General features: G+C 42.8%; 1 protein-coding gene across 4 annotated transcripts in view; it reads left to right on the plus strand.

Moving 5' to 3' along the window:
- The window catches only part of ABI2 (abl interactor 2), a 109,792-nt gene that overhangs the window by 16,736 nt on the left and 65,144 nt on the right, over positions 1–27,912 (plus strand). For all 4 annotated transcript variants that reach the window (XM_066622747.1, XM_066622754.1, XM_066622735.1 and 1 more), the window contains exons 2-3: positions 16,522–16,689; positions 19,606–19,782. In XM_066622747.1, the coding sequence (XP_066478844.1) occupies positions 16,522–16,689; positions 19,606–19,782 (345 nt within the window). The remainder of the gene's footprint in view (positions 1–16,521; positions 16,690–19,605; positions 19,783–27,912) is intronic.

Consider the following 27,912-nt stretch of genomic DNA (forward strand, 5'->3'; position numbering starts at 1 on the left):
AAATAGTTGTACGCACTGAGTTTAAGGTTATTTGAATTGAAAGTGTGTTTGTCTAAAATGTTCCATTGTGTACAAGTTGGTTGAGACAGAATCCTTTGATTTAGATCAAAGGGCTATCATATACTTTGTTGTGGATCAAACTAATAATACTGTATATATGCAGAGAAGCTTAATCACAACCTTTGTGTTTTGTGACACGAGCTTTTCCTGATTTGGAGTACGTGGTGGACTAGCTTTCATGTTATATGTGGAACTTTTGATTTGTGAACATGTGTGATAAACAAGTCAGGAAAAAATAATTAGTAAATACAGCGAACCCTCAATTTGACAGACTAATGGGGGGAAGGAGTATCAGTTCATGCCGAAAGTCTCTTAAATCTAAATACATGTAAGTCAATTGAGATGTGTATGTGCAAAATGTACATGACTGGTTTTTAATGGAGCAGGAAATGTCCATTGTTTCTGGAGTCTGTTAAATCAAGGGCTCACTTTACCTTGACTTGTTATATGTAACCCATGTTGACCAAAACATCTTTAAATAAACCACAGTTCAGAAGTTCTGTCTTCTGTCTCTTCTACAAGTCCTGATTAATCATATCGGTAAGAATTACCAGGGAATTAAGAGCGAATCTTCTCCCAGCCTTTTGGCGAGGTCTCAAAAAATTCTTGTTTTTTATGGCAGTTGAGTGATGCATTGTCAGCTGATTTCTTATGTCTCTATAATGCTTTGGTCTAAATCAGTGGTTCTCACACATTTAGCACTGGGACCCACTTTTTAGATTGAGAAGCAGGAAAATTTTTTAACAATCCTTGGCTGCAATTCTACCCACACTTATCCAGGAGTAATATACATAGTAGCCTGTTAAAATTACAAGTCTTTAACATTTCCCTGAATGCAGTCGCATACCATGTTGGCATCAAGTCTAATCTATTAAAAATAAAATATGAAATGAATGGGGACCCACCTGAAATTGGCTCCCAACCCACAGTTTGAGAAACACCGTTCTAAATACGTTGGTCGCCCAGAAAGTAATGCACCACATTTTTTTTTCTTAGCCTACAGTAATGGTATGAATGCGAAACTTTAGATATACATTATTTGAATTTTCAGGAGTGCGCACTCAAATTTTTGGTTTCTTCAGACAGATAGCGTAGCTACAGCAGTGTTTTGAAATGGCGTCTGTAAGTGATGTACGTTACAAGCAGCGTGTCGTCATTGAATTTCTCACTGCAGAGAAAGAAACTGTTGGGAACATTCACAAACGTTTGTGTACAGTTTATGGAGAATCTGCAGTCGACAGAAGTATGGTTAGTCGCTGGGCACAGAGGGTGAGGCCTTTAGAAGGCGGTTCGGCAGAGCTCCAAGATTTGCAGCATTCGGGGCGGCCATCCACGGCTGTCACACCTGACAAGACGCAGCTTGCTGATGTGCTCATTCGCGAGGACCGATGCATAACGACTAGGCAGTTGGCGCTGAAGCTGTCAATCAGCAAAGGAAGTGTGGATGCAATCATCCGTGCTCTTGATTACTCAAAAGTGTGTGCACGATGGTTTCCGCGCTGTCTTACGGTGGACCACAAATCTCTCAGAAAAAACATTTCTTCTGAGTTGCTGAAATGTTTTGAAGATGAGGGGGAAGCGTTCTTGTCCAGGATTGTGACAGGTGATGAAACCTGGGTTCACCATTTTGAGCCCGAAACAAAACGACAGTCGATGGAATGGCGTCATCCTCAATCTCCACAGAAGAAAAAATTCAAAGCAACTGCTTCTGCCGGTAAGGTCATGATCACTGTGTTTTGGGACTGTGAGGGCATCATACTCATTGATGTGATGCCAAGAGGCAGCACCATTAATTCTGAAGCTTATGTGAAGACATTAACCAAACTCAAGAAGCGCTTCCAGCGACTTCGGCGCCATAACAACCCAGGTGAATGTTTGATTCAACATGATAACGCTCGGCCTCACACAAGTTTGAGGACTTTGGAACACATCACTAAACAGGGTTGGACTGTGTTACCCCATCCACCCTACAGCCCTGACCTAGCTCCCTCAGACTTCCACTTGTTTGGGCCATTAAAGGATGCCATTCGCGGAAGACATTTTGAGGATGACGAAGAGGTGATTCGCACAGTGCAGAAATGGCTTCGTGACCAGAACAAGGAGTGGTACCGACAGGGCATACATGCCCTTGTGTCTCGCTGGAGGAAGGCCATAGAACTGGACGGAGATTACATGGAAAAATAGGGAGTGTAGAAGAAACATCATTTTTTCTTGTGTGTAAGTTTCATTGTGTTCAATAAATAATTGTTGAAGAAAAAAAATGTGGTGCATTACTTTCTGGGCGACCCTCGTAGTTGCCACCCAATGGTTTTATTGTTCTTATTATGACTTTATTTATTCTTTTACATATTGGACATTTTAGTATGGTGTTTGTAAGCTGCCTTGGGCATTTGCTTCGGCATGGGAAAGGCGAGAGAGAAATCTTCTAAATAAATGAATAATGATGGAAATTCAGTGTTTTTTTTTTTTTTTTAAATGTCCCAGTTTTGCAACCAGTAATCTTAACATTACTGATTACTGGTAATCATGGCAACATGGAGAGGGGGGATTTGCTGCATGGGTAACAGCCTATCTTCCATACCTTCTTTACCCAGGCTCCGCACACTGGAGAGCACACTCCAACTTCACCATATGGCGTCGGCACAACACGGGAAGCAGCAGTTTACCGGTTATAAGTCTTCGCTCGATTGGCATAGAGCGTGACGCCAGGAGTTGCTTCCGACGTTGGGAGAGATCATTGCATGAGACAGACCAGGGACAGACTGCACTTGCTCCCAGTGTGGAACGGATTGTCACTCCCAAATCGGCCTTTTCAGCCACACTAGATGCTGTGCCAGAACTACCATTCAGAGTGCAATACCATAGTCTTTCGAGACTGAAGGTTGCCAACTAATAATCTTATCATTGCTACATGGGTTAAGAAGAGGGCAACCCCATTTCACATCGGTTGGGGAGAGCAGCCATGTGAAATGAGTGCACACATTTCGCTTTAGCAAAGGTCTTAGCACTTGTGGGAGAGTTCACTACCTGAAAGGAACCCTTTGGCCAGGGGAGGACTCTCAAGCGGAGTGTCAGTGGCCCCCAGACAAAGCAGCATGCTGATAGCCTACTGCCCAGAGATGTGGGCTGACAAACAAGACAAGATGGGTTTGAACACAGCCAAGGGGCTTGCCTTAATGAGCATTGAAACATCCATGGCAGGGGCATAAGAAGATGTGGAGGCAGGTCTAGAACCTACACTGACCAGAGTTGCTTGCTTACCACCAAGCCATAGCAGAGGATACTTCATAAAACATCTAGCTTTCCACAGCACAAGAAACAAGCACACTTGGCTGAGAGGCTTTAGCACATAGACCAATCATTAGGCTTGCATGTGACAGAGAGCCCATTGCAGCAGCCTATCTGTTTAACCACACCCATGTACACCCCATGTCCTTAGCATCATTGCTGGCACTAACTGCACAGTGGCCCTGATGTAGCTCCCCTACCCAATTGGATCCCAGGGAGTTAGAGAGTGAAGTAGCAGTTCCAGTTGGGTTTTTGTGTGGAAACTTTTTAGGGCAGAACCCCTGCAGTAAGAGTTCTGAAAAGGCAAATGTTAAAGTGTCTTGCTGTATATGTGAAGGGGCAGCAAGCTGCTTGTGAAAAGCGCTTCCTTTGTGTACCAAGTGCATTGAAAAATGAAATGAGTAGGTAAACATCAGTTTTTGTTGGTCTTTATGTTGCCTTTTAATATAAATGTAGGGATCTCTGAATATTGTCATTGCTGCTTGAAATGAATCATGTCCATTCTCCAGTGGTTCCTTAGTAGCTAAGTCTTTGCATGTGGGAAATGGCTCCTCCTGGTAGCAGGCAGGATCACATGATCCAAAGATCACCAACAGGAAGGATTCCACCTTGTTTTACCCAGACTGACCTTGCCTGAGTAGCAAGCAACAGAGTTTTGCTAGGCTCTTGCTGAGCTGTGCAGTAGGTTATCTTAATTTAATTTAGCTGGCTTTCCTCCCTTTCCCTTTCTTGGTATAAAGAAGTAGTCTTTCATGCCACAATCTCAAAATAAAACCGTATGAGACTGGTGACCAGAACTGAAAGTAAACTGGTATTAAAAAAAATTTGAGAAAGAAAACAAGCACAATTTCTGACACGCGGAACATCAAATACAGTGGGCCTACTGTATCAGTGGGAACCATATTTGTGAATTCAAGCAACTGCAAATAGAAAATGTATTTGGGAAAAAATATGTATACCCTGCAAAAAATTCAACATCTTCTCCAGAGATGGCACAGATCAGTCCCACCATTTCACAGATTTCTCTCCAGCACTTGTGTCTCATTCACCTTGTGCCCACCATTTCACAGATATTTCTTCAGTACTGTCCAATACTACCCAATTTTCTCAATTTAATGCAGTTTTACAGCATTTTATAAGCAGAATGGAGCTGTGACCCCCCCCAAACATTGCACCCTTGGGGGCTCACAACCCATGGGTTGAACAACACTGGTAAAGACACATGAGAGAGGAGCTTTTTCTAGCTTTGTGCATTTCCCCCAAAGCAGTTCTAAGTTGCTCCAGCACCTTTCTCTGTACAGGTCCTGGGAAAGAGCAAAGAGGAGGCATGCAGGGTTTCAGCCCTTCTTTATCTGGTCCTCCTTTCCATCTTAAGCGGGGAAGCTATTGAAGCCATGTGGTATAGCTGAGACTTGAAGGCCTTAAGCTGTTTCACTGCACTTAATTCTTTGGATTGTAAATATTTCTAAATTACATTCCTTTGTGCTTTTAGGATCATTAATCTCTAACTTGTTGCTTTTGGTTTTAAGGCAGGAAATGGCACACCACTATGGTGAATGTTTAGAAACCAACTGCATCTAGAGCTAGGCAATATGCAAATGTTTTTGAACAAGTGTAGGTCATTGTAAGAACCAGGAAACCCAAGGTAAATTAAAAATGTATCTCAACTAATACATGGTAATCGCAATATGTCCACACTGACAGTTCAATTCAAAAGATAACAATATGGTTTAGTGCAGGGGTGACTGAACTTTTGGCAGGAGGGCCACATCATCTCTGACACTGTGTTGGGGTCTGGGGAAATAAAGAATTAATTTACATTTCAAATTTGAATAAATTTACATAATTGAATGTATTAGAGATGGAACTTATATGAATGAATGAAGGTCTTGCAATAGCTCAAGGCCTATAAAAGACCTTGCTCAAAGCAAGGCTGGCCTTTCCTTCGCTGCCACTGCTGCATCACAGACATTAAACAGCAAGCAGTGGAGGGAGCCCTCGTCCCACAGCTCACGCAAGAGGTTGAGAGGTTGCCCTCACATTGCATCGGGCCAGCAAAGGCTCCAGCAAGTCTCTGGAGGACCAGAAGCTCATCGGAGATTTAGGCCTCCCTGGGGGCCGGATTGGGAGTCCTTGAGGGCTGCAAGTGGCCCCGTTCCTGGGTTTGGGCACCCCTGGTTTAGTGGTTAGAAGGTTCATTTAAAACAGGACAGTCCTGGGTTCAAATCCTTACTTACCCATGAAACATAGTGAGTGAACTTGAGCCAACCACTGATTCTCAGCTTAACCTACCTCACAGGATAATGAGGATGAAGTGGGGGAGGGAGAATCTTGTATGCTGCCCTGAGCATCTCAGGAAAGGATAGGATAAGCGTGTAATATGCTTGCCACAGTTTTTTTCATCTCTGCTTGATAAAATTGTAGACAATAAGAGAGTAATTTATCTCTTCATTTGCAGAGAGGGGATAATAAAATTTATGCTGTATACAAGCTGTCAAACAAATGTCCAATGTCTAGGTTGTAACATGAGTCATACGAGTGCTATTACTATCAGTTTAGGGACCAGTCCTCTGCAGGGATGGCTGAATGGGTCCCAACATAATTGTTCCTTCAAGGCACCAAGTTCTCTTTCCAGCCCTGGTGAATGAACTAGTAATTAAATGTAAACTGAATTATGAATGTTAGTTTTCCCTTTGTACATTTGCAAAGAGAGCTTAAAAAACATGTGTTCTCTCCCCCCCCCCCCCAATGTCAGTTCATAATACAGGTTGTTGAGTTGGGTGGTGATTTGTTGGGATGTTGGATAGTGTGTTTGTATGTACCTGTGCAGGTAATTTCATTCATAACCCTAAATGTGAATTCCTTGTTAACACTATTTTCAGTGGAAATATACAGGTGTACTCCTTTATCTGCGGGGTTCCATTCTGGAATCCCCTGTGGTTAGCTGAAACCACAGATATGGGCGAACACTTGTCTCTGCAGTTCCGCGGAGGACCGCCCCTCCGGGCCTCCTAATGCCTTATAAGTTGAGGCAGTCTAAAACTGTTTATTTTTTTGGGGATGTCAGTGTTATCTAAAAATAAAAATTGGTGAAAGCGGTCATATATTTTTATTCCAAATTAACATTTTAATAAATTTTAAAGCATTTTTTCATGTGTAATCACTGTCATGCAGGTGGCATATGTTTTTTTATTTAGTCTTCACCATTTTAGACTGCCTCTACTTTATAAGGCGTTAAAAACGTCACTTCCAGTTTTTCCAGAAACTGGACTGAGTCTCTGAGCTCAGCAAAGGCTGGGGATGGATGTCCGCGGCCTCTGCAGAACTCAGAGGCCCCTCTGGAGTTGACGGGAGCAGAGCTTCCCTCATGTCTGGACGGGGTGTGCACACCAGAGGGACCTGGACCCGACCTGTTGAGAAGTGAATCCGTGGATACAGGATCCACAGTTTTGGGGTCTCCCCTGTATTGCTTATGATGAAGTTATAAACTGACCTGTCCAATCCATGAGTAAATTCTTTCTGCTGAAATGAAGTGGCAACCATATTGACATATCAGGATATGTAGTAAGGGTTGGTTGCTTTAGGTTTTTGTGAGTTTGAGTTTAAAAAAAAATTATTTTTAAAGTTGTACTTCAGTGTTTTGATAGAACATAGCTATGAATCATGTTGCCCCATTATACACTGTGTTGCTCTGGGGTTAGCCTTGTCATGGATGAAGCTCTAAAGGGCAGTTGGTCTTTGAGTAGTGCTACCTGCCAGAATTGATTCCAGACTGGTGCAGAATAAAAATATTCCTGCCATAGTTTGTACAAAAGTGAAAACAGTAAGTACTTTGAATTGTTGAAGGTGTTCTGGACTTCATTATTAAAGAGAATTTTCTAAAAGGACCATAAAGTATTTGTATTGGGTTCTATTTAGTTCATTTCTGTCATAGCTTAATACTGTATTCACTTTTCCCTAATACCGTAGATACCTATAGTACATGAAATTTTTGCCAAGTAATGAAGCTCCAATTCTCACTTCGCCTTATCTCTGGGTCAATCAGAAGGCAGGTCAATCAGAGGGCAGAGCCTTTCAACTCTGAAAAGTTTCCTTTCTCAAGCAGCAGACAGGCGCCATGTTTCTCAAGCAGCAAGCAGGCACAGCTCCTTAGAAGCAATTTGTTAACCTTTTATTCTCCTTCTTTCTGCTGCAGCCTGGTTCTGCTTTGCAAATGCTTGCAAAGCAGGTCTGTTTTTTGAAACACCAGGATGGGAATCCTCCTTTTCGTCTGAAGCAGACTACAATTCAATGCACCCTTACTTAAGAATAACACTCATGGAAAGCAGTGGGTCTACTTCTGAGTAAAAAGGGTTGCAAATATTTGCAGCTGCATCCCTCTGCTGTGAATTGAATTGCACACTCCCAGTTATGTGTTATGGGTTGTATGTTGTACGTAGAGCTTCTGGCTTAACACACCAGACACCTAAAAGGTGGATTTGATTCATGGTTCTCCTGCAGTGGTTCCCAACTTGCATAACCTTTGGCAGCCCATTTCCATGAATTGTACCCTTCATATTAGCAAAGTGTGTGTAATTAATAATACAAGCCCTCATCTCCTCTGTATGAAAGCCCAGAATTCATATATTTATCACAGTGTTTTCTCTTTTTATCTTTTTGAAGAACAGAAGACTCTGCCTTTGCACTGTTTTGCACCAGAAGTGTGCTGAGAAATTCTGGGTGATTGATCACTTTCCATATTATGTTTCAACTTTTTTACTGTGCTGGTTTTCAATCACTGGTTCATAGATGAATTGATGACCAAAAACTAGCTATTGTTGGGGCTTTCACAGCCAACTAGCTACCTCCCTTCCTGCCTTGCTGGTCCTTGCAAGGCATTACTGTCTTGCAAGGCATTCTGGAGCATGATCTGCCTTTTTCTACTGTTATTCCATTCTTTTTCAAGTATCCCTGGGAGTACATGAATACCAGGTTGGGAACCACTGTTTTATTGGTATGTTGTTACAGTGCACTTACTCTGATAGTGCTTACAAAAAGGTGATGAAGACCAGAATTTAAAAAGAATAAAAATGTATCTTATGATCTTTTACTATGTTTTTAATAAATTAGAGACTACAGTTCTTAGGTGACAATTAGTGGTGGGCTAATGGTGGGCTAATGGTTCAGGATGTGGACTCACCTCCCTGCATTACAATCTCTGTGCATGAACTGGAGGTTGTCCATGACTTTGTGTACCTTGTCTCAACGATCTCTGACACTCTTTCTCTCGATACCGAGCTAAACAAATGCATTGGCAAAGCAGCTACCACGTTTTCCAGACTCACAAAGGGAGTCTGGTCCAACAAGAAGCTGAAGGAACATACCAAGGTCCAGGTTTACAGAGCTTGCATCCTGAGTACACTTCTGTACTGCAGCGAGTTGTGGACTCTTTGCTCACAACAGGAGAGGAAACTGAACACTTTCCACATGCGCTGCCTCCGACGCATCCTTGGCATCACCTGGCAGGAAAAAGTTCCAAACAACACAGTCCTGGAACGAGCTGGAATCCCTAGCAAATATGCACTGCTGAAACAGAGACGCCTGCGTTGACTTGGTCATGTTGTGAGAATGGATGATGGTCGGATCCCAAAGGATCTCCTCTATGGAGAACTTTTGCAGGGAAAGCGCCGTACCGGTAGACCACAGCTGCAATACAAGGACATCTGCAAGAGGGATCTGAAGGCCTTAGGAATGGACCTCAACACATGGGAAACCCTGGCCTCTGAGCGGCCCGCTTGGAGGCAGGCTGTGCAGCATGGCATCTTTCAGTTTGAAGAGACACTTAGCCAACAGACTGAGGCAAAGAGGCAAAGAAGGAAGGCCCATAGTCATAGACAGACCAGGGAGAGACTGCACTTTCTCCCAGTGTGGAAGGGATTGTCACTCCTGAATCGGCCTTTTCAGCCGCACTAGATGCTGTTCCAGAACCACCATTCAGAGCGCGATACCATAGTCTTTCGAGACTGAAGTTTGCCAACTGAGTGGTGGGCTATGTTTCAGGATCTGGCCTTGAGTAAAATCAGACAAAACTATTGTCAGACATCCCCCTAAGTTTAACCCCTGACTTCTCTGAGGGTCATAGAAAATTCCATGATTGTTGGCTCAAAACCTGCCCTCGACTTATCTGTGGGATTGACTTATAGTCGAGTGCCTCTGGTATGTTGTGATTAAGACTTGAGCTTACGTAAAAAATCCAACAGAGTATTTCTATTACTTTTGCTATAATATGTATGCAAATAAAGTGATGGGGAAGAATTATTTAGCATTGCTACAATATCAGGCAACAGTGTAAAAATTGAGTTTGCAGATCAGATTTATGGTAGATTGTTAATTTAGCTCCTGGAAACCTCTGAATGTTGATCAGCTGCTACTGAACTGACAGTGAGTGAAGGAATGTAGGCTGAAATTCAAAATCTGCTTAGTTGAGAAAATGAGGTAAAGAGGCTGATCAAGGCTCAGACTAGAGCTATAAAATTTCCGGAAAATTTGAAGCTTGGAAAAAAACCCCGTTTTTTCCGTTTTTTAGGAAAAAAAAACAGAAATTTTTGGAAAAATGGAAAAAATGCTACTGTGTTTCCTGGAAAATAAGGCACTGTCTTATATTTTTTTGGCTCAAAAAATACACGCTAGGTCTTATTTTTGGGGTAGGTCTTATTTTTTTTTAAATGTACAACATTCCACAGTCATTCATGTACAAAATTATACCTTACAAAAATATCCCCAGGCAGGAAGATGCCTGCCTGCCTGCCTACTCAGAAGTCAGTCCCTTTATAGTTAATGGGACTAACTCCCTGGAAGGTGTGGAGAGCCTCAGAGCCCGGTAGGCAGAGTTGTCTCGCTTGCTGCTTCCCACCTCAGCTCCTCCTTAGCATCCTCTGCCCAAGGCAGAACAGCTGGAGCTTCTAGGTGACACGCGGGAGTGCATTGTTTCCAGTCACGTTGTCCACCCGCCCTGCCCGAGGACCCCTCCCGCCTCCCCCTGGTCCTGATCACAACTAGGTCTTATTTTTGGGTTAGGTCTTATATTTTAGCAATTCTCAAAAAACACACTAGGTCTTATTTTTGGAGTACGTCTTATTTTCGGGGAAACATGGTACATTAGCACTTTTTTTTCCTTTTCCAGATTGAAAGTCATTTTAGGAACATTAAATATGACTATGGAAAATTTGATTTGGCATAAAATTATCACAACTAGCATATTAAAAATATAGTGTATCCAAACAATTACTACAAACAGAATTTACTTTTTAAATAATATTGATTTGTAATTGTAACAAATGGAGCAACATTCTCCTGAACTGTTTACTAGTTTATGTGGAACAGACAAGAAAACCTCCACAAAACAATTTTTAAAAATCCAGAAGTAACAATTAGTCATATTTCCTCTTCACAGTATTAAATAAAAAAAAAACCCATTCTCATAAAAAGAATTGAAGAGGTGGGAAGTGTATAGAAGGGGGTGGGACTAAGTTTTAATGAATGGACATGAAATTTAATCAGAATCATTTTCTGAGCTGTAATTACCAGTTTCGGTCTCTGCTTCTGCAGCTCCTCTGCTGTGTTTGTCATTATCACAGTTACTATGGACTTCTAAAAACTGAAGGTTTGCCCAAATTGAAACAAGCTTCTCTACCCTTTCACATGTCAGTTTATTTCTTGATTTAGTGTGAGTGTTTCCAAACTTAGACCAGATTCTTTCACATGCAGCAGAAGATGGAGGAATCTGAAGAAGGTGAGAAGCAAGAAGAGTCAGAGGCTGTGTTGTGCAAAGACCTTGCCACCATGTTGCAGGAGGAATATGTTTGGCAGAATCCCAACTTGCATTCCTGGACCAAATCCCTGAAGATGTTCTAAATTCTGCAACATTTGAAAGTACCTACCCAACCTCAAGTCCTAAGTGTGATGCTTGTTTTGTAATCCAGTCAAATGCAGTAACAGTGCTGTCATCATTTATATTTCTACCTTTGAATCTTGGATCCAGCAGATTTGCAGCAGCATGAATTGGATAGCAACAAAATTCTTCCCTTTTTTAAAATAAAATCTTTCACTTTCTTCTATAGTTGTAAGTGGAGATATACTGAGATTGTCAAGAACAGTTGTTTTTATCTTGGTCATTAAATAAGGAATTTCTGATTCAGATGCAGTGATTGCTGCAGCAATTGGTTTTAGAATCTACAGGGAATTTTGCAACTGAACCCAGAAGGCATCCTGATCAAGAACAGTGTTTCTCACACTCCTGGGTATTTTAAGATCTTCAACTATTACTGTTTCTTGAAGAACTTCTTTGTTTTTTAGTAGACTTTCAAAGGAGATCACCACTCCAGCGCACCGAGTTTGACTACAGAGCTTCAGTTTCACTACTTTATTCTTTGCATTTTTTCTACTTGCTTCTTCTTGAAAACTGCAGCTACAATATGAGTATCTTTTATATGTTTTATAACTTCTTTTGCTCGTCTATAGATCATTTGAAGGGTGTCCAGTTTCATAATATCATTAAGAAGCAAGTTGAGCCCTTGAGATGCACATCCTGTTGCAGTAATATGTTGATACCTCTGCATTATGATCTCCCATGCTGCTTTCATATTGCTGGCATTGTCAGTCAGCAAAGCAAATACTTTACCACTCCCAATTTTCTGTACGACTTCACATATTTTACAGCTGATATACTTTTCAGTATGTCTGTTCTCTCCTGTTTCAGTGCTTTTGTAAAAAACAGGTTGAGGTGTTATAACAAAATTTATAATTCCTTTTCCTCTCGCATTTGTCCATCCATCTGTAAGTAGTGCAAGACACAGTGCTTCATTAATTTTTCCTTGCACAGGTTCCATGACATTCATATTCCAACTCCAAAAGAGGCTTGCTCAAAGAATGCCTGCTGGGCAAATGGTGTGATGGTGTTAGCAATTTCAAAGCTTCCTGCCAATACGTATTTTCAATCTTGAATCAATTTTTTCCTGATCTTCAGGTGTCACCTTGTCTACAAATGAAGTTATTGAATAATTTTTGGATGCAGCTGTCTTCAGTATCAGTTTACTTGAAGATGCCGCTGATGGGACAACACTTTGTGTTGCTGCTGATGTTACAGTTGGAGTAAAAAGAGAACTTCTTGAAAGAGAATGTTGAGAAAAACTGTGTATTTTCATCATTGTGGTCCTCTTCACTTAGATCCATGAAGGATTTTTTAGTATCTACAGGACACTTGTTACATACAAGAATGTGTTTTGTCATCCTGGTAGCATTTGGAAATGAGTATTTCACCTGACAATATTTGCAAATCACATTTTTCTTCTCAGAAGAACTTATAATGTGAAAATACCTCCATATGCTAGATGTTGGTCTCTCCACTTTCTTGAGGAGAGTAGGGAAGAAAAACAATTTAATGGCTAGTTTGCAAGAAGACACTAATCTATGGTTGTGGGTGGGGGAAGTAAAGAACCAGATTAGGGGTAATTAAATCATTATTTACACAAAGGTTATAAAGATAAACTAATGTAGCTAAATGATTCAATTTTCTGGAATCAGATCAATGTAAACTCTTACCTTTTAAATTAAGTATATACTTTCCTTTTTGTTGCTTGTATTTTCTTCCAATGCTTTGAGGCCTTGTGAAGAGGAAAGAACAGAACCAAACATACCCACCCACATGCAAAAACAAAACTGAAAAGCACTCCTAGCCACTGCTACCACCTGGTTCTCCAGGTGTGCCATTTACATTTTTTTGCTGTATGGTTTTCAAGATAGATGTAACTGCCTGAGTGCCAGGCAGGTAAGAGCCATGCCTGGGTAGTATGTATATTCCAAACTCTTTTGGAAAGGGTTTTGTTGTATAAAATAAATTTATCTAAAGTAACTATTTAAAATGTTGGTCCTACCATCTGTATGAGGTACTGCCATCCATCTCAAATGTTGTGGGTTCACATATTCAAAAACTTGCAGGGATTGTACAGCAGTACCTCATAGTGCTGGAGATACTGTCTCAGAATATCAAGTGCTCTGTGAAACACCACTATTGGAAACACTGTTGATCTAATAGGCAGGAAGCAGGCACTGATTGCCTGTCACTTAAAGGACACTGCATTATCAGAGGTGTGACTTTAGTTAGTTATCTTTGTCACAGATGTCTGGCTAAGGGACATAAAGGAAGATGAGCCGTATCACAGTTTCAAAAGATGTTTGAAGGTGATGCCAGAATACTGTTTTGGTTGCATCTGATGAAGTCAGTTCTGTAGGCATAGATGACCAGATGGTCTGCTTTTCCGGTTTTATTAAAGTGGTCTCCGGCTGTTACATATTGAAACAAAAAGTTACTCTTTTGCCAAATCCGATTTCACTGGGTTTTTTTTTTTTTAAAAAGCACATTACAGTACTAGTTTACAATTGAAAGACAACTTTAAAAATGGTGATGCTAAATATGTCAGAGGGATAGTTTATTGCCTGCCTTTGCTTGGCGTTGGCTACAGTAGGATATGTGGATAGGAAGGATGTAACTTTTGTCGTTTTTGAAGATTATATCTTTCTAAGCTGCTACTTCCTCAAATTCAGTTGTGAACAGTTGACCCCTTCATTTCCTTTGTGCTTTTTTTCTGCTACTTGAACCAGAACAAAGCTGGAAATCTGTCATTGGTTAACATGGTTTAAAATGTTGTGGCTTACAGCACAGGTTTGAATTCATTTAAATACTTTTGCTTACTTGCTTGTTTTCTCTAGTTGGCTTGACAGCACTCTGGGTAGCCAAGCAGAATAAATAATATTTCTATTGAAAAGGTATTCCACCGAGTTTAACACCACCAACTATCCTGTGAAGAGGAGGAGGCTGGAATACCAGTAAGGCATTGGTTGATTTTAATAGTGCCATAGAGATAGGGCAGAATCCTATCCTGCGCTGGAACAGGCAAGCCAAGAGGCTTGTGCTGTGTGCAGCGCAGGATTGTGGCCATAAGCGGCTCAGCCAGAGGCAGGGGGAAACTTTTCCCCTTGCCGCTGGTCCCTATGGGTCTCCTTAGACTTGTGCCACCTCTTGAGGTGGCACAAGTCTGAGGAGAGCAGAGTGCCTTGGAGCTGCTCCATTCTTCCTGGGCATGGGGCTTGGGATCTGTCCACCGCCCGACCCCCCTGCCCAGCAACGCCTCCTCCCCACCTCCTCCCCGTCCCCCCCAACTACCTTTTGTCCTTGCGTTGGCCCAGTGTGGCCAACACAAGAGTCAAAGAGGAAGCTGTCATGGAGGCTTTTGTCAGCCTTTGCAGGCCAGCGCTTCTTGGAGCTCCAGCCTGGCTTCCTCTTGAGTGGTGCCTCTGGATTGTGCCCAAAGTAATATTCCCATTACTACTGCATAACTGGTAGGAGAACATCCTCTCTGTGTAAGGTGCAGAGGGATGGCAGTCTTTCTAAAAATGGCAAGGACAGTGGTGCTTGAGGAGTGGCATTCTCCTGTTTTTAAGGTGTTCAGGTTTATGGCTGGTGTAGTGCTTTTTGGGTTTTGTCTTCCATCAAAAGAAAGATAAAGGCTACTACCTTCATGTATGACACTCCAGAGCAGGGGTGTCCAAAGTTTTTGGCAGAAGGGCCACATCGTCTCTGTGATACTGTGTTGGGGGCTGGGGGGGGGGAGAATTAATTTACATTTAAAATTTGAATAAATTTACATAAGTTTACATAAATGAATATATTAAAGATGAACTTATATGAATGAATGAAGGTCTTGCAATAGCTTAAGACCTATAAAATGCCTTGCACAAAGCAAGGCCTGCCTTTCCTTTGCTGCTGCTTCTGCATCACAGATGTGAAACAGCAAGCAGTGGAGGGAGCCCTCATCCCACAGCTCATGCAAGAGGTCAAACAGTCGCCCTCACGCTGAGAGCAGTTGCATCGGGCCAGTGTGGGTTCCAACAAATCTTCGGAGGGCCAGAGTCTCATTGGAGACTGGGGGCTCCCTGAGGGCTGTATTGAGAGGTCTCGAGGGCCACAAGGGGTTTGGGCACCCCTGCTCCAGAGTATGCTAAGGAAGGGACATGTTCTTGTTTTGATTATAACATGTAATCATGCACTAAAATTAATGTCTTCTGGTTGATGACATTTGTCTTGGGGAAACCAGACTTCTCCACAGATCTTTGTGTCTGGGGAATAATTCCTAATGTGTTCTTGTAGATTTGTTGGGTAATAGCAGATTTAATTTCATTTGTGCCCATACTTTCAAAGTTATTTAGGATCAAATACGCTGTGAATTATTGGCTATTCATCCTATGAAAATAAAGTCCAAAATGGAATTGCTGCAGGCGCACTCCAGCCAACATGGACGTTGTCTAGTAGTGTCCTTGAGCACTTATGATAGCACGCCTTCTGTCAAGGATGCATTCACCATGTCTATAACCCAAACAGCCAGGTGCCCCCAGCTGCCAGGGTGAGTAAGGGTCCAGTGGGCATTTGGTAACCTGTCCACATCCTCAACTGAATAAATTGGAGTGTATTTATCAAAATAGGGTAAAGAAGATGCCTTGGAAGCACCAAAGATGATTCCCAGTTGCAGAGAACAATAGAAAGAATTTTCAAATTGTGGAGGAGAGGGCAGAATGAGGCAGCAGTATTGTGAGTGATGAATCTCTCTCATGCTGCATGCCTTCTCCCACCCACCCACTTCTCAACCTCTCCAGTTGCTTATGGGGAGGCAGGTAGGAAAGTCAGTGGCATTAGAGAGTCTCATGGCACCACTACCTCCATGCAGCACTCACCTACTTGAGGGGTGATGGTGGGAGTACTAGTGGTATCTGCTCTGTGGATTTTGAGGGCAGTCCTCCTTAAGGTAGCTTGCAGTAGATTACCACAGCTTTGTACTGAATTATGTAGAGGGCAGCTCAACGAGATGCTGGAATAATATAATTATTATTCTCTCTCACTGAGAGATTAAAGTCTCTCACTGGTGTTGCTGCCCACCACCATAGCTGATGGGCCATCTCCAGATGGAAATGTTGTGAGGATGGAGCTTTTCATGTAGTCCAGATGGAATGCAGCTTCTGCTTTTGGTGGTGGGACAGCTAAGAAATGATGGATGTACAGATTAGTCACTTCCCAGCTCTGTAGTATCTATGCTTCAAAGTAGTTTATGTGTATACATTCTGATTTTTTAAATTTTTTTTCAGTCAACAGATAAACGTCGGGCCCTAGAAGAAACCAAAGCATACACAACTCAGTCTTTAGCGAGTGTAGCCTATTTGATCAACACCTTGGCCAACAATGTTCTACAAATGCTGGATATCCAGGCATCCCAGCTTAGGCGCATGGAATCTTCAATCAACCATATTTCACAAGTGAGAGAGATTTACTTTTGTTCAGTGTGTATCGCACAGCCAGTGTGGTACAGTGGACAGTATTGGATTATCTGGATTCAATTCCCCACTCAGACATGAAGCTCACTGGGTATCCTTTTCATCAATTTGTCCAATCTGCCTAATAGAATGGTTGTGAGGAATAAAATGGAATGGTCTCCATCTATTCGGCTTGAACTTGCTTGGAAAGCGTTGGGCATTTGTTTGATAATTAGCATTTTAAAAATATTTGACTAATCTTTTATAGATCCTGTTGATATTTCTCAAAGATGCAATTAATTTTATGTAATTGGGAATTGTCAGTTTTACCTTTAAAACTAGCTTGTATAATTGACGTGTGTGTGTGTGTGTGTTTTAATACGCTAGAACAGTGATTCGTAAACTGTGAGCCTTGGCTTCCTGGGGAGCCACAGAAAACAGCCAGGAGAGCTGTGAAATCCTCTTTTAAAAAGAAAACCCACCACCCTATAAGATGTGTAGGATTGTACCCCTAATAGGTAGCTGCAGCCAGTGGCTCAGTAGGTCAAAGGAGCTGCCAGTTGAAAAAAAGTTGGGAACCACTGGGCTAGAATTGAGAAATAAACCATTTGCCTAGAGATTTGAAATAATTTGGCTTGATTTGTCTCCTAATCCCCATAGTTCAGAGGATCCCAAACTGGGCCACCATGATGCCCCATTCAGGGAAACCCTGTCTCTGGCCACTTAAGGGGCGGGGTGATGATGAAGGCAATAATGCAGTTGCCAAGATCATGCCATTATCACTGAAAAAAGGGATATTTTTTACTGACATGTGGCAGCGCCGGCCCCCAACAGAGTCCTATGCAGAACTCCCCGCATCTCCAAACTGCTGTAAATAATAGTGTAAAAGGCCACTTCCGGTTTCATGAAGAAAATGGGAAGTGGTCTTTTTCACACTTTGCAGCAATTTAGTGGTGCAGGGAGCCCTGCAGAGGGGTCCGTCAGCTCCCAAGACCTTCTGGAGGGCTGGCACTGCCGCAGGTCAGTAAAAGAAAACCACGCCTCCCTCACAGCAGCTTGATCATGGTCGCTACATTTGCTCCTCCCCTGCAAGCACTTACAGTGGTTCCCAAAGTTTGGGAACCGCTGCCGTAGATTCTCACCACTTTGTTTTTCTCTGAATGCTTATTTTTAAAAGCTTGCTCTTCTGTCTGAAATATGCCATTAGTAATTATTGATTAGTATTGTTAATTCACGTGTAATGTGTGCATTTTGAATCCTTAGCAGGAGAGCAAAGTCTTTGTATCAATAAAACAATTTCTTTTTAAAATATGGCAAGCTCTCTTAAAGTTTTGGTACATTTTAAAATTAATTGTACCATGAACTCTCGTGATCAGTCTATTGACTCCATTCTGAATAGAAGTGGTGTTAGATGGTAATATTCTACTGTTGTACAATACAAAGTCCATAGTTGGAACGGGCTTTGCTGTGACTAGCATTTTACAAGGTCTGTGGTGGAGAAATATGACTTGTATCTTGGACATATTAGGGTTTCCAGTCTGATCCTGTAAGATTCATATAATTTGCATTTAATTTTCCCTTCTAAAGATGTACAAATAAAAATGTATAGAGAGGGTCATACAGTCCATTATTCTACTTCATACGCCATTTGTGAAATTCCTCCTCAAAGGTGTTGAAGACCATTAATGACTGTAGCTTACCCTACCTATGAGGCCGCGTTGAGTCATATCCTAATGTTAAAGATAAACCAAGAGATGGAGAGACAAATACGATAGTGTCCAGGCTTCGAATGTTGTTCAAAACTGCTGTTTCCCTACATTTCTCAACAGATTTATACCAGATTTGGCGGTTGGTGAAGACTGATCTAGTTACTGTGTCAAATATTAGAACAGTTCAATGGAAAGTTTAGATCTTAAGATCGATTAACATATTCAGACCTTATAATGGTAGAATCCTGTTCATTGACATCTCCTCAATAATACTGGCATTCCTGTGCTCATACAATGTACTGCTCTCCATTATAGTGTTTTTATGACCTCCAAAGAAGGTGCTAATAGTGTGGTCAATAGCACAGAATGAGATTCAAAATACGCATTTTCATGAAACATTTTTAGTGTTAAATTAAAAAAAATGAAGCTTAAAAATTTGTTCAAGTGGATGAGCATGCAAATTGGAGTTGGGACCTTCTCAGAGAGTGCATAAGGGTGTAGTACAGGGGTTGGCAACATGGCCCATGGACTGGATGACTTTGGGTGGCAGGCTAGATAGGGACTGCATGCGGGACTCCTCAAGGCTGCGCAGGCAGCTCTGCCACTCCCTGCCTACCTCACAGCAAACCGGGCAGGAGGTCTTCCAAACTGAGCTCCACATAGTTGCATCTGAGAGCTCAGCAACCCAGACGTTTGGCAGTGATGTGATAACATCATCGTCAAACAACCGGCCACCTTTTCCAAAAAAGTTTCCAATTCCTGGTGTAATATATTGAAAGTATCAATTTTGTATTAATATTACTTTTATATTTGGTAACTGTAGCGTTGTCTAGTCTGAGACTACATTTTCTTCACTTTCATAGCAACCTGCTGTTTAAAGTGTTGTAGTATAATTTATCAAGTTCCAAATTTGTACAAAACCAAACCAGTGAGAACCAGTAGCTGGAATGTGTTACAAGATAAATCAGGTTAACTGCAATGTGTATTAGTGTATGTTATTCAAATCACTTGAATCTCTCCAAATCTATTTTATCAATAAAAACACATTTGTTACCTTCAGACATTTCGTATATTTCTCAGATTCACATCATTTAGATAACATGGTAATACTGTGTAAGTGGAATGTTTTGTAGATCAAAGAGAATAAACAGTTGTATTTCCTTCATACTTGCATAATGTAGTAATAATAATAATGTCTATGTTTTTGCAGACAGTTGACATACACAAAGAGAAAGTGGCTAGAAGAGAAATTGGCATCTTGACTACAAACAAAAACACCTCAAGAACTCACAAAATAATTGCACCAGCTAACCTGGAGCGACCAGTTCGCTACATTAGAAAACCAATTGATTATACAATTCTAGATGATATTGGGCATGGGGTGAAGGTAAGTGGTGATTTAGGATAGGTGTGATTTCTTTGTAGTTTTTCAGAATGCAGAGATCTGTATTGGACCTCCTTCTCTTTTTTTTTTCCCCAAATACCAGCATGGCCTTGCTTATTGGATAGTTCTAGCTGATCCCATACTGTCTTATCACCTTTTTTCCCCCTGTTAGTGATACCTGCATTTTGAGAAATTGATTCGAAGGATTTCAGCATGGAAAGCATTTGATACCATTCCTTTACTTTGATTCCTTAAGGTAACATCTCTGGGATGTCGAGCTATATACTTGCTCTCTTCTCCAGTGGTTCCAGGGTGGCTCATTCTTGAGCATCTGGAGAAGCTTCTCCCCTCTTATGCAGACAGAGTGAGATGATCCAAGTTGTTCCAAGGGGAAGGGGCTGTCCCATGTTTCCCAGACTGATCCTATCTTATGTACTGAGAAACCAATCTAACCAGTACCAGGCCACATTGATATGAACTTTCCATATCCTGTGCTGCCTTACTGAACTGGCAGAGTGAAGAACATTTGACATGTGCCAGGAGTGGACTGTAGCAACTCAGTGTCTTCCTCAGGTTCCAAGACAGCTTCCTCAGAAGCTCTGTTGATGCCCAGAGATGCAAGAGCATCTCTAAGCAGCCATTTTCCTCCACCTGCAACTTGGTGGGGACAGTATCCTTTTCTGCTGCTCTGTGCCTTCATGGTCTCAGAGGCACAGGCCAGCTCACAGAAGAATGGGAGGTTTGCAGAGTTATTAACAGTAATAGTTGCTTTCCGACCAAAGCACTGATAGTGTTATGCTGCCCTAGAGTCCATTGGCCTACACAACTCAATTCTACTTTGTAACTCAGGGCCAAAGCAGACCAACTGCTTAAACAAGGACTGGCAAGTGTCCCCCTTTGATTAGGCTTCCCTCTCCTCTCCAGGGGAACTAAAAAGAGAGAGAAATGTAATTCTTCACCTAATGGGATTCAGAAGCAGGGGGTGAGGTACAAGGCCATGGCATCATCGACTTTGGATGTGAGCAACCAGGAGGAACATCGCACCTTGCTTCTAGAACCCCAGGATTTCCCAAATATCCCTGTCACCCAACTGCCCTAGTGGACAGCAGGGGATCAGGGCTCTTACCTGCCTGTGGATGGCTTTCCAGCATGGCTGCAATGTCTAATTGCTAGGGAGGCATATGTTCCCCAGCCTCAGGCATGTCACCATTCATGAGCCCCGATGACCCCGTACCTCACAAGAGCCACAAACCTAGGGGAAGAAACAAGAGTGATTACATTATCTCCAACTAGGCTGCTAATGGATGGTATGTTGATGGGCATGGGAAAAGGCACAAGAGCTTACCCAATACTACCTCTTCTCCCTGTCACCATAGGCCCTCCTGCACAACACACCTTGAGTGCTTTTAGGTTGCAGTAGACTCTGGTGATCAATCCTTCATGGAAGAAGGGAGCTGTCAGAGGAGGAACAACAACAGCAAGGCTTCCACTTGTTCCCTCCAGAATACTTCTGGAAACTCCTGCCCAAAATACTGGAGCTCCCCCAAGGGATAGAGGAGGAAGATACTGCCACCAGCCCAGAAACCAAGGGCTCCAAGATGGCTTTACCACAGGGGCCAGAGTGTCCTGCTGCAATCCCCTCTCCACATTTCTTTGAGAGATTCATGGGCAGGAAATGGGCCTCCCATTCACAGGCCAGCATCTAAGATCTATGTGCTTCCATCAGTTTCCATCTGCCACAACTCGACACAGTAGCTTTGTGACAATCTACTGTACTTGTGGATCTGAGATTGAGGATCCCCACAGATCCAGATTTTCTCTGGCACTAGCCTTGGGGGGGGGGGGGAGAGAACGGGACACACCTGAAGAATGTTGGCAGTCCAGCCATGTGGTTGACAAGACATCCAGGAGCATCAATTTCCTTGAACTCTGGGCCATCTTCCTAGCACTACTGTCCTTCCATCCACAGGTCAATCACCAAGATGCCCTGGTGTACGCAGACAACATTTTATGTCAAGCCCTTCGTAAACAGACAGAGGGCCAGATCACAGTCCCTCCTTTAAAAAGGCTTGTAGTCTCTTCCTCTGGGCAGAGAAACACTTGTTTGTTAGAGCCTAACACAGGGGTCTCCAAACCCTGGCCTGGAGGCCAGATGCAGCCCACAGCAAGCCTCTATCTAGCCCACAGCCAGCTTTGGTCCCCTGAGAGCCTCTGTTCCACTTGACTGAATATGACACAGCTGGTCTCCGGTCACATCTGGAGGGTGTTCTGAGGGCCAGGGAGACTGTGCACAGCTTCCCCTGTCCTCAGAATGCCTTCTGAAAGCCTAAAAACATCACTTCCTCGTTTTCCTTAAAAACCAGAAGTAACTTTTTGTGCCCTCTGAAGACTTTAGAAGGCTTTCTGAGGGTCAGGGAGCCCTCCTCTGCCTTCAGAACACACTCCTGTTGTTCCCTGTGATGTGCTGGTTCTGAAGTATTTACTCCTGTACATTTAAGTAAGCTACTTGTGAGGTGAATGAATGGGAGTTCATCTAAGTGTGTTCTTATTTCTGTGGTGTTTGTTGGTGCTTGGAGAAATCCTGGAAATTTGAGCCCATTCAAGTTACATCTCCAATGTATTCATTTACGTTTTAAAATTAAATTTTTTTTAACCGGCCCTCAACATTGTACCAGCTATTTGATGTGGCCCTCTGGTCAAAGAGTTTAGAGACCCCTGGCACAACACATTATACATAATGACCTGATAAGCCATTTACCAATTGTAATGAACCATGAGGTGTTTTGAGAACTTGGCCAACATTTTGGCCTGCTGGAGACGGAACTGTTTCCATCAGCCTCCAACTAACAAAAGTTGGAGAGGTTCCTCTCCAAGGGTAGGGCACTCACGTTGATGGGCTTAAACATCATTCCCACCCTTCCCACTTATCACCTCCAAAACAAATGGGAGGAGAAGGCAGAGCTGATCTTCACAGTGACCCACTGGCCCAAGTGACAATGGTTCATGGACCTGATGGAGCTGTCATCACAACCAACATGGTGCCTGTGTTAAAGGAAATATCTCCTTGCACAGATACTTGTTCTTCATCTCCAACCAACTCACTGCCTGGAAGTTGAGAGGCACAGTCAGTTTGCCCTAGGCTATTCCAACTAAGTCATGTCCACCCTCCTCTTGAGTGGGAGGTCTTCCACGAGTCTACCACTCGATGAACAGAAACCAAACATAAGGAGTTTGAAGTGTCAGGTCTGAAACTTGCCTCTTTCCTGGGACAGCTGTGGGGAAGAGAGTTATCACACACCCCTGCCCCACATACACAAATTCTTGTGTGGGGAGGTTCTGCTGAACACCTCCTCCATTCTACTGTGTTTCCTTCTGGAACCTTAGTCTAATCCTAAAGACCCTTAAACCCTTTTCGAGCCCATGACCACTTGCCGTCTGAAGGAGCCGATGCTGAAAATGATCTTCCTTGTGGGAATGACATCAGCTGAGGGTATCAGAGTTCAGTGCCCTGCCAGTGAATAAAGAACCCTTCATCTTTCATGAAGATACGGTAGTACTCAGAACCGACCCCATCCTTGCCCTAAAGGTTGTCCCATCCAATTATTCCAACTCCCTTCTTATGCCCACTTTTTGGCTAATTAACACCCCCTCTAGAAACAACAGCTGTGGTGTACAAAGGAATTAACACAGAACACCTTATCTATAGCAGTTAACCAGAATTTATTGCTACAAACACTTATTCCTTGCAAGTTCTCATGTCCAGAGGCTTTCCCTCCCCAAAACTCCACTTAACTCAGTGGGTAAAGGTTCAAAGCCTCCAGTCTAAGTCCAATCCAGTCTCCAAAGCACAGTCTAGTCCAGTCTTCTGCAGTCTAATCCTTCCTGTAGCAGTCCACTGCAGCAGAGTCCCTTCCTCTGTGTCAGAGTCCTCCAGCAGGGACCTGGCAGTCCCCTTCTCCCAGTGTGTTCGTCCTGTAGGTCTGGGGTGTCCTGTAGCTCTGGGTGCCTTCTGAAGCTGCCTTTTATCCTTGGATGTCCCATTATCCAGAATGCAGCTCAGCTGTGAGCTACCTTGTTAGCCCCTTGTTAAGTCCAGATTAGGCTCAGGTGAGCCATCCCTTCAGTCCATGTCCATTCAAAGTCCCATCAAGGTCAAATGAAGCTCAGGTGTCCATCAGAGTCTCTATTGGCCTTGATTGATTACAGCTGTGGAGCCAGCCCTGCCCTTCCCAGAGCTGTCAAGCAGCTATCAAAACATGGGAATTGCTGTCAACACCACATCATTCACCTGATGATCTTCTGATCTTCCATTACAAAGGTCAACTCCACTTTCCATGTATCGGAAGACACTATCTTCCTTTTCTTGTGCTCCAGTGCCACGGAGCGGATGTGCCCTGGACATTTAGTTTCTGCTTTTCTCAAACCAAAGACTTAAAAAAAGCAGAGGGAATATTTGTGTCATTCAAGCAGTCCAGTTTGGGATCCAGGGTTTCTCTCTCTATTGTATCAGGGAATGCATAGTAATGGTCTATAAGGCCTGGGGTAAAGTGGCCCCAGTGGGCATTATGACCCACTCTCTGAGGGGAGCGGCAGCTTCAGCAACCTACAGGCCATATGCAGGGCAGGAACCTAGAGTTCAGTTTGTACCTGTACTAAATACTGCAGAGTTGATGCCTACACTTCGGCTGACACTGCCTCTGGTAGGCAGGTGCTGCAGAAGGTGGCACAGCTGTTACTCCCAACCATCAGATGTCACTGTGTGAATATATCCTTGGTGCTGAAGACTGAGCCACACTGGAACCACTGGAGATAGGGAAAATTTGGGCTTCCTGTGAATTCCTCTTCTCGGTGGTTCCATAGTGGCTCAGTCTACCCATCCTAACTGAGCTAAACTGCCCACACTCAGGGCAAAGGAGAATATGCAGACCCAGCTGGAAACAGGGCAAGAGGGAATATGGCAGGTGTCTTCACATAGTACATAAGTTCTTGTTAACAGCTGGTTGCTGTTCCTCTTACTATTCCTACTGTGCTGCAGTGGGGCTTAGGATGCTTGTTCCTGCCTGGGGAACATGGGAGAGCTCTCCCCCTTGGATCAACTTAGATAATCTAACCCTGCCTTTACAAGTGGGAGGGGGGGGGGAGCTTCCCTAGATGCTGAAAACTGAGCCACCCTGAAACCATTGAGAAGGGTTTCCCCTTTCTGTTTTTTCTGTTCCAAATCTTATTAGGGTGCAATCCTAACCCCTCATGTCAGTGCTTTCCAGCACTGGCATAGTGATGCCAGTGTTACGTGTGTTGCATCCTGCAGTTGGGTGTCACTCACGGAGGCCTCCTCAAAGTAAGGGAATGTTTGTTCCCTGACCTCATAGCTACATTGCCCTTATGTCAGTGCTAGAAAGCACTGACATAACAGGTTAGGATTGCACCCTTAGTGGCCTAGGTGTAATGCCTCTATCAGGATAGTGTTTTGGTTTTTTTGTGTTTGCATCAAACAGCACTAGTCTCCCCAAGACCAAGCTCACGAGTTCCTGACTTGCCTGAGAAACAAAACTAAGGCATGAACCTCTTCTGATAATTTTTAAAAAGGAGAATTAGGGAAAATAGAAAAATGTCCAGGCACCACTATGCATGTAGATCTGTCACTGCTTATAATACAGTCTGATTGCTGAATTACAAATTGAGCTACATATAGAACTTGTCTGCTTGTTTTGTGCAATTACAGGGGGTCCTTGTTATCAGAAAGTAATGGGAACTGAAAAATTGACTTAGGAAGTGATCTGTGGTTAGCAGGGAATTCTTTCCAATAAGACATAATGGAATGGGCTGTAATTGGGACTGGAAAATTTGAAGCACCCCCTTAGAGCTTATTTTGAACACTTAAAAAATATAAATGACTAAGAATTGTAACCACACTTTTAATTCTAAAATGTTTAAGAAATATGTTTTAGTAGACTATGCACTCTCTAGGATACGTTAAACTTCTTCACTAATGGAGATGACATTTAAGCAGAGATAATGTTTCCAAAGGTACACTGGGGGGCACTCTCAACAGGGCTTACCTCGGTCTTGGGTCACAGTGAGGGCAAGCAGGGAAGTGACCCTGAGTGTTCACACAATCTCGCCACCTTCTACACAGGATGCTTCTCTAGCCTAACCAGCTTTCCTTATTGCCCGAGAGAACTGGTTGAAACCCTCAATCTCTTGTCCACCAGCAGCAGCAGTGGTTGGGGTTTTAAAACCCCAGCTGCAATTCATTCAGTTCCTTTAGCTAGTTCCCTTCTTCCCCAACATGAATCATAAGGATATAAGAAAGGCCCTACTGGATTAGGCCAAGGGCCCATCTAGTCCAGCTTCCTGTATCTCACAGATGCCTCTGGGAGTGCACAAGGCAACAAGAAACTTGTGTCCTGTTGTCACTCCCTTGCATCTAGCATTCAGAGGCTACCTCTAAAACCCAGAGGTTGCATATTGTCGTCATGGCTTGTAACCTGTGATGGACTTTTTCTCCATCAAACTGTCCAGTCTCCTTGTAAAGACATCTCAGTCAGTTGCCATCACAACATCCTGTGGCAAGGAGTTCCAAGATTAATTACACACTGGGTAAATATTTCCTTTTGTCTGTCCTAACTCTCCCACTAGTCAGTTTTAATGGATGTCTCCTAGTTCTGGTCTAAAATCTAAAATTTTAATGGATGTCTCCTATGAGAAAGAGAAGAGAATTTCCCTATATCCATTCCATGCATAGTATTGTGTGTCTCAATCATGCCCCTTCTCAGACACCTACTTTTTAGGAAAAAAGAATTCACCGCCTCCATTGCCTTAGCAACAGTGTTGGTGATACAATATTTTATTTTTAACACAGAGCCATTTGGCTTACCCAGGCATCTTCCATTACTGCTGTTTGCCTCAGCAGTGGTGTTGGAGAGCCTGTCCTTCCTGATCTTTGTGATCTTGTGATCTTTCTTCAATAAATTACACTGTTAACTGCAGGAAACAATTAACAGTCATGGATAACAAGGACTCTCTGTACACATTTGCTGTGTGTACAAATTTGTCACATTCTTACATGTCTTTTTCCTAAAGCATTCATGAAACAGGTACATTTTTATTAGGCTAAGATATTGTTGAAATAGGAAAGGTAATGGATGATGTCAATAGGAATGATTTACAAGGCCTTAGCCAGCAAAGTTGTAGTAAGTTAGTGGCACAGTAACAAGCTGTTGTATCTCTATCTGCAGTAATTTGTCAAGCTGGCAGAAAGTTCATTCAGTTAGTCATGTAGCTCTTCCTGAACTACAGCTATTCCATGCCACTTCACAATTTAAAAAAATACTGAATTAATGCACATTTGAACTCTTTGTATAACCTGCTTATCTTATTCTTCACTGGAAACGTTTGCTACTTCAGTTAATACACGGAAGTATACTGAACACACAACAGTTTTTGTGGAAAATAATGTAAAAAAGTTAGTGAAATTTTAGTGCTTACAAAATGCACCATGTACACACAGAGGAGCAATAATCACTTCTCCCTCCATAACCCTGGAGTTTTCTATGTTCCTCATCGAATACTGTTCTGGAGAGTCCCATGACCCTCCAGTGGTTTTTTGGGAGGCACAGAATTCTGTTGGGCTGAGGAGAGGATGAAGAAGTTTGCATACACACCTGCCGTTCTGCATGTGCTCCTTAGATGCTGATAGCATCTGTCAAAGATAGATCATGTAGTACAATTCAAATATCGGCATTTATATGATATTAGGCAGAAGTTACTGTGCCAGTTATTCTCATGCTTGACATTCTAATGTTACAATAGCACGTCTTTGAATTAGAGCAGAGGTCTGCAAACCCCGGTCCGGGGCCCAGATGCCACCCGCAGCAAGCCTCTCTCTGGCCCGCGGCCAATAATTAGTAATAATAATAACTAGGTATTTATATACCGCCTTTCTGGTCATCGAATTACTCCTCTGACTTTATTCAAGGCAGTTTACATAGGCAGGCATTTCTAAATCCCTCAAGGGGATTTTTACAATCATAGAGGTTCTCTCTTTCAAGAACCACACAACCTTTCAGATGGATCTTCCTGGTTTGGTCTCACTTCTGGCCTCCAGTTCTCCTACGCAGGCTGATAAGCAGC

Source organism: Tiliqua scincoides, chromosome 1, assembly GCF_035046505.1.
Source record: "Tiliqua scincoides isolate rTilSci1 chromosome 1, rTilSci1.hap2, whole genome shotgun sequence".
Classification (NCBI taxonomy): Eukaryota; Metazoa; Chordata; class Lepidosauria; order Squamata; family Scincidae; genus Tiliqua; species Tiliqua scincoides.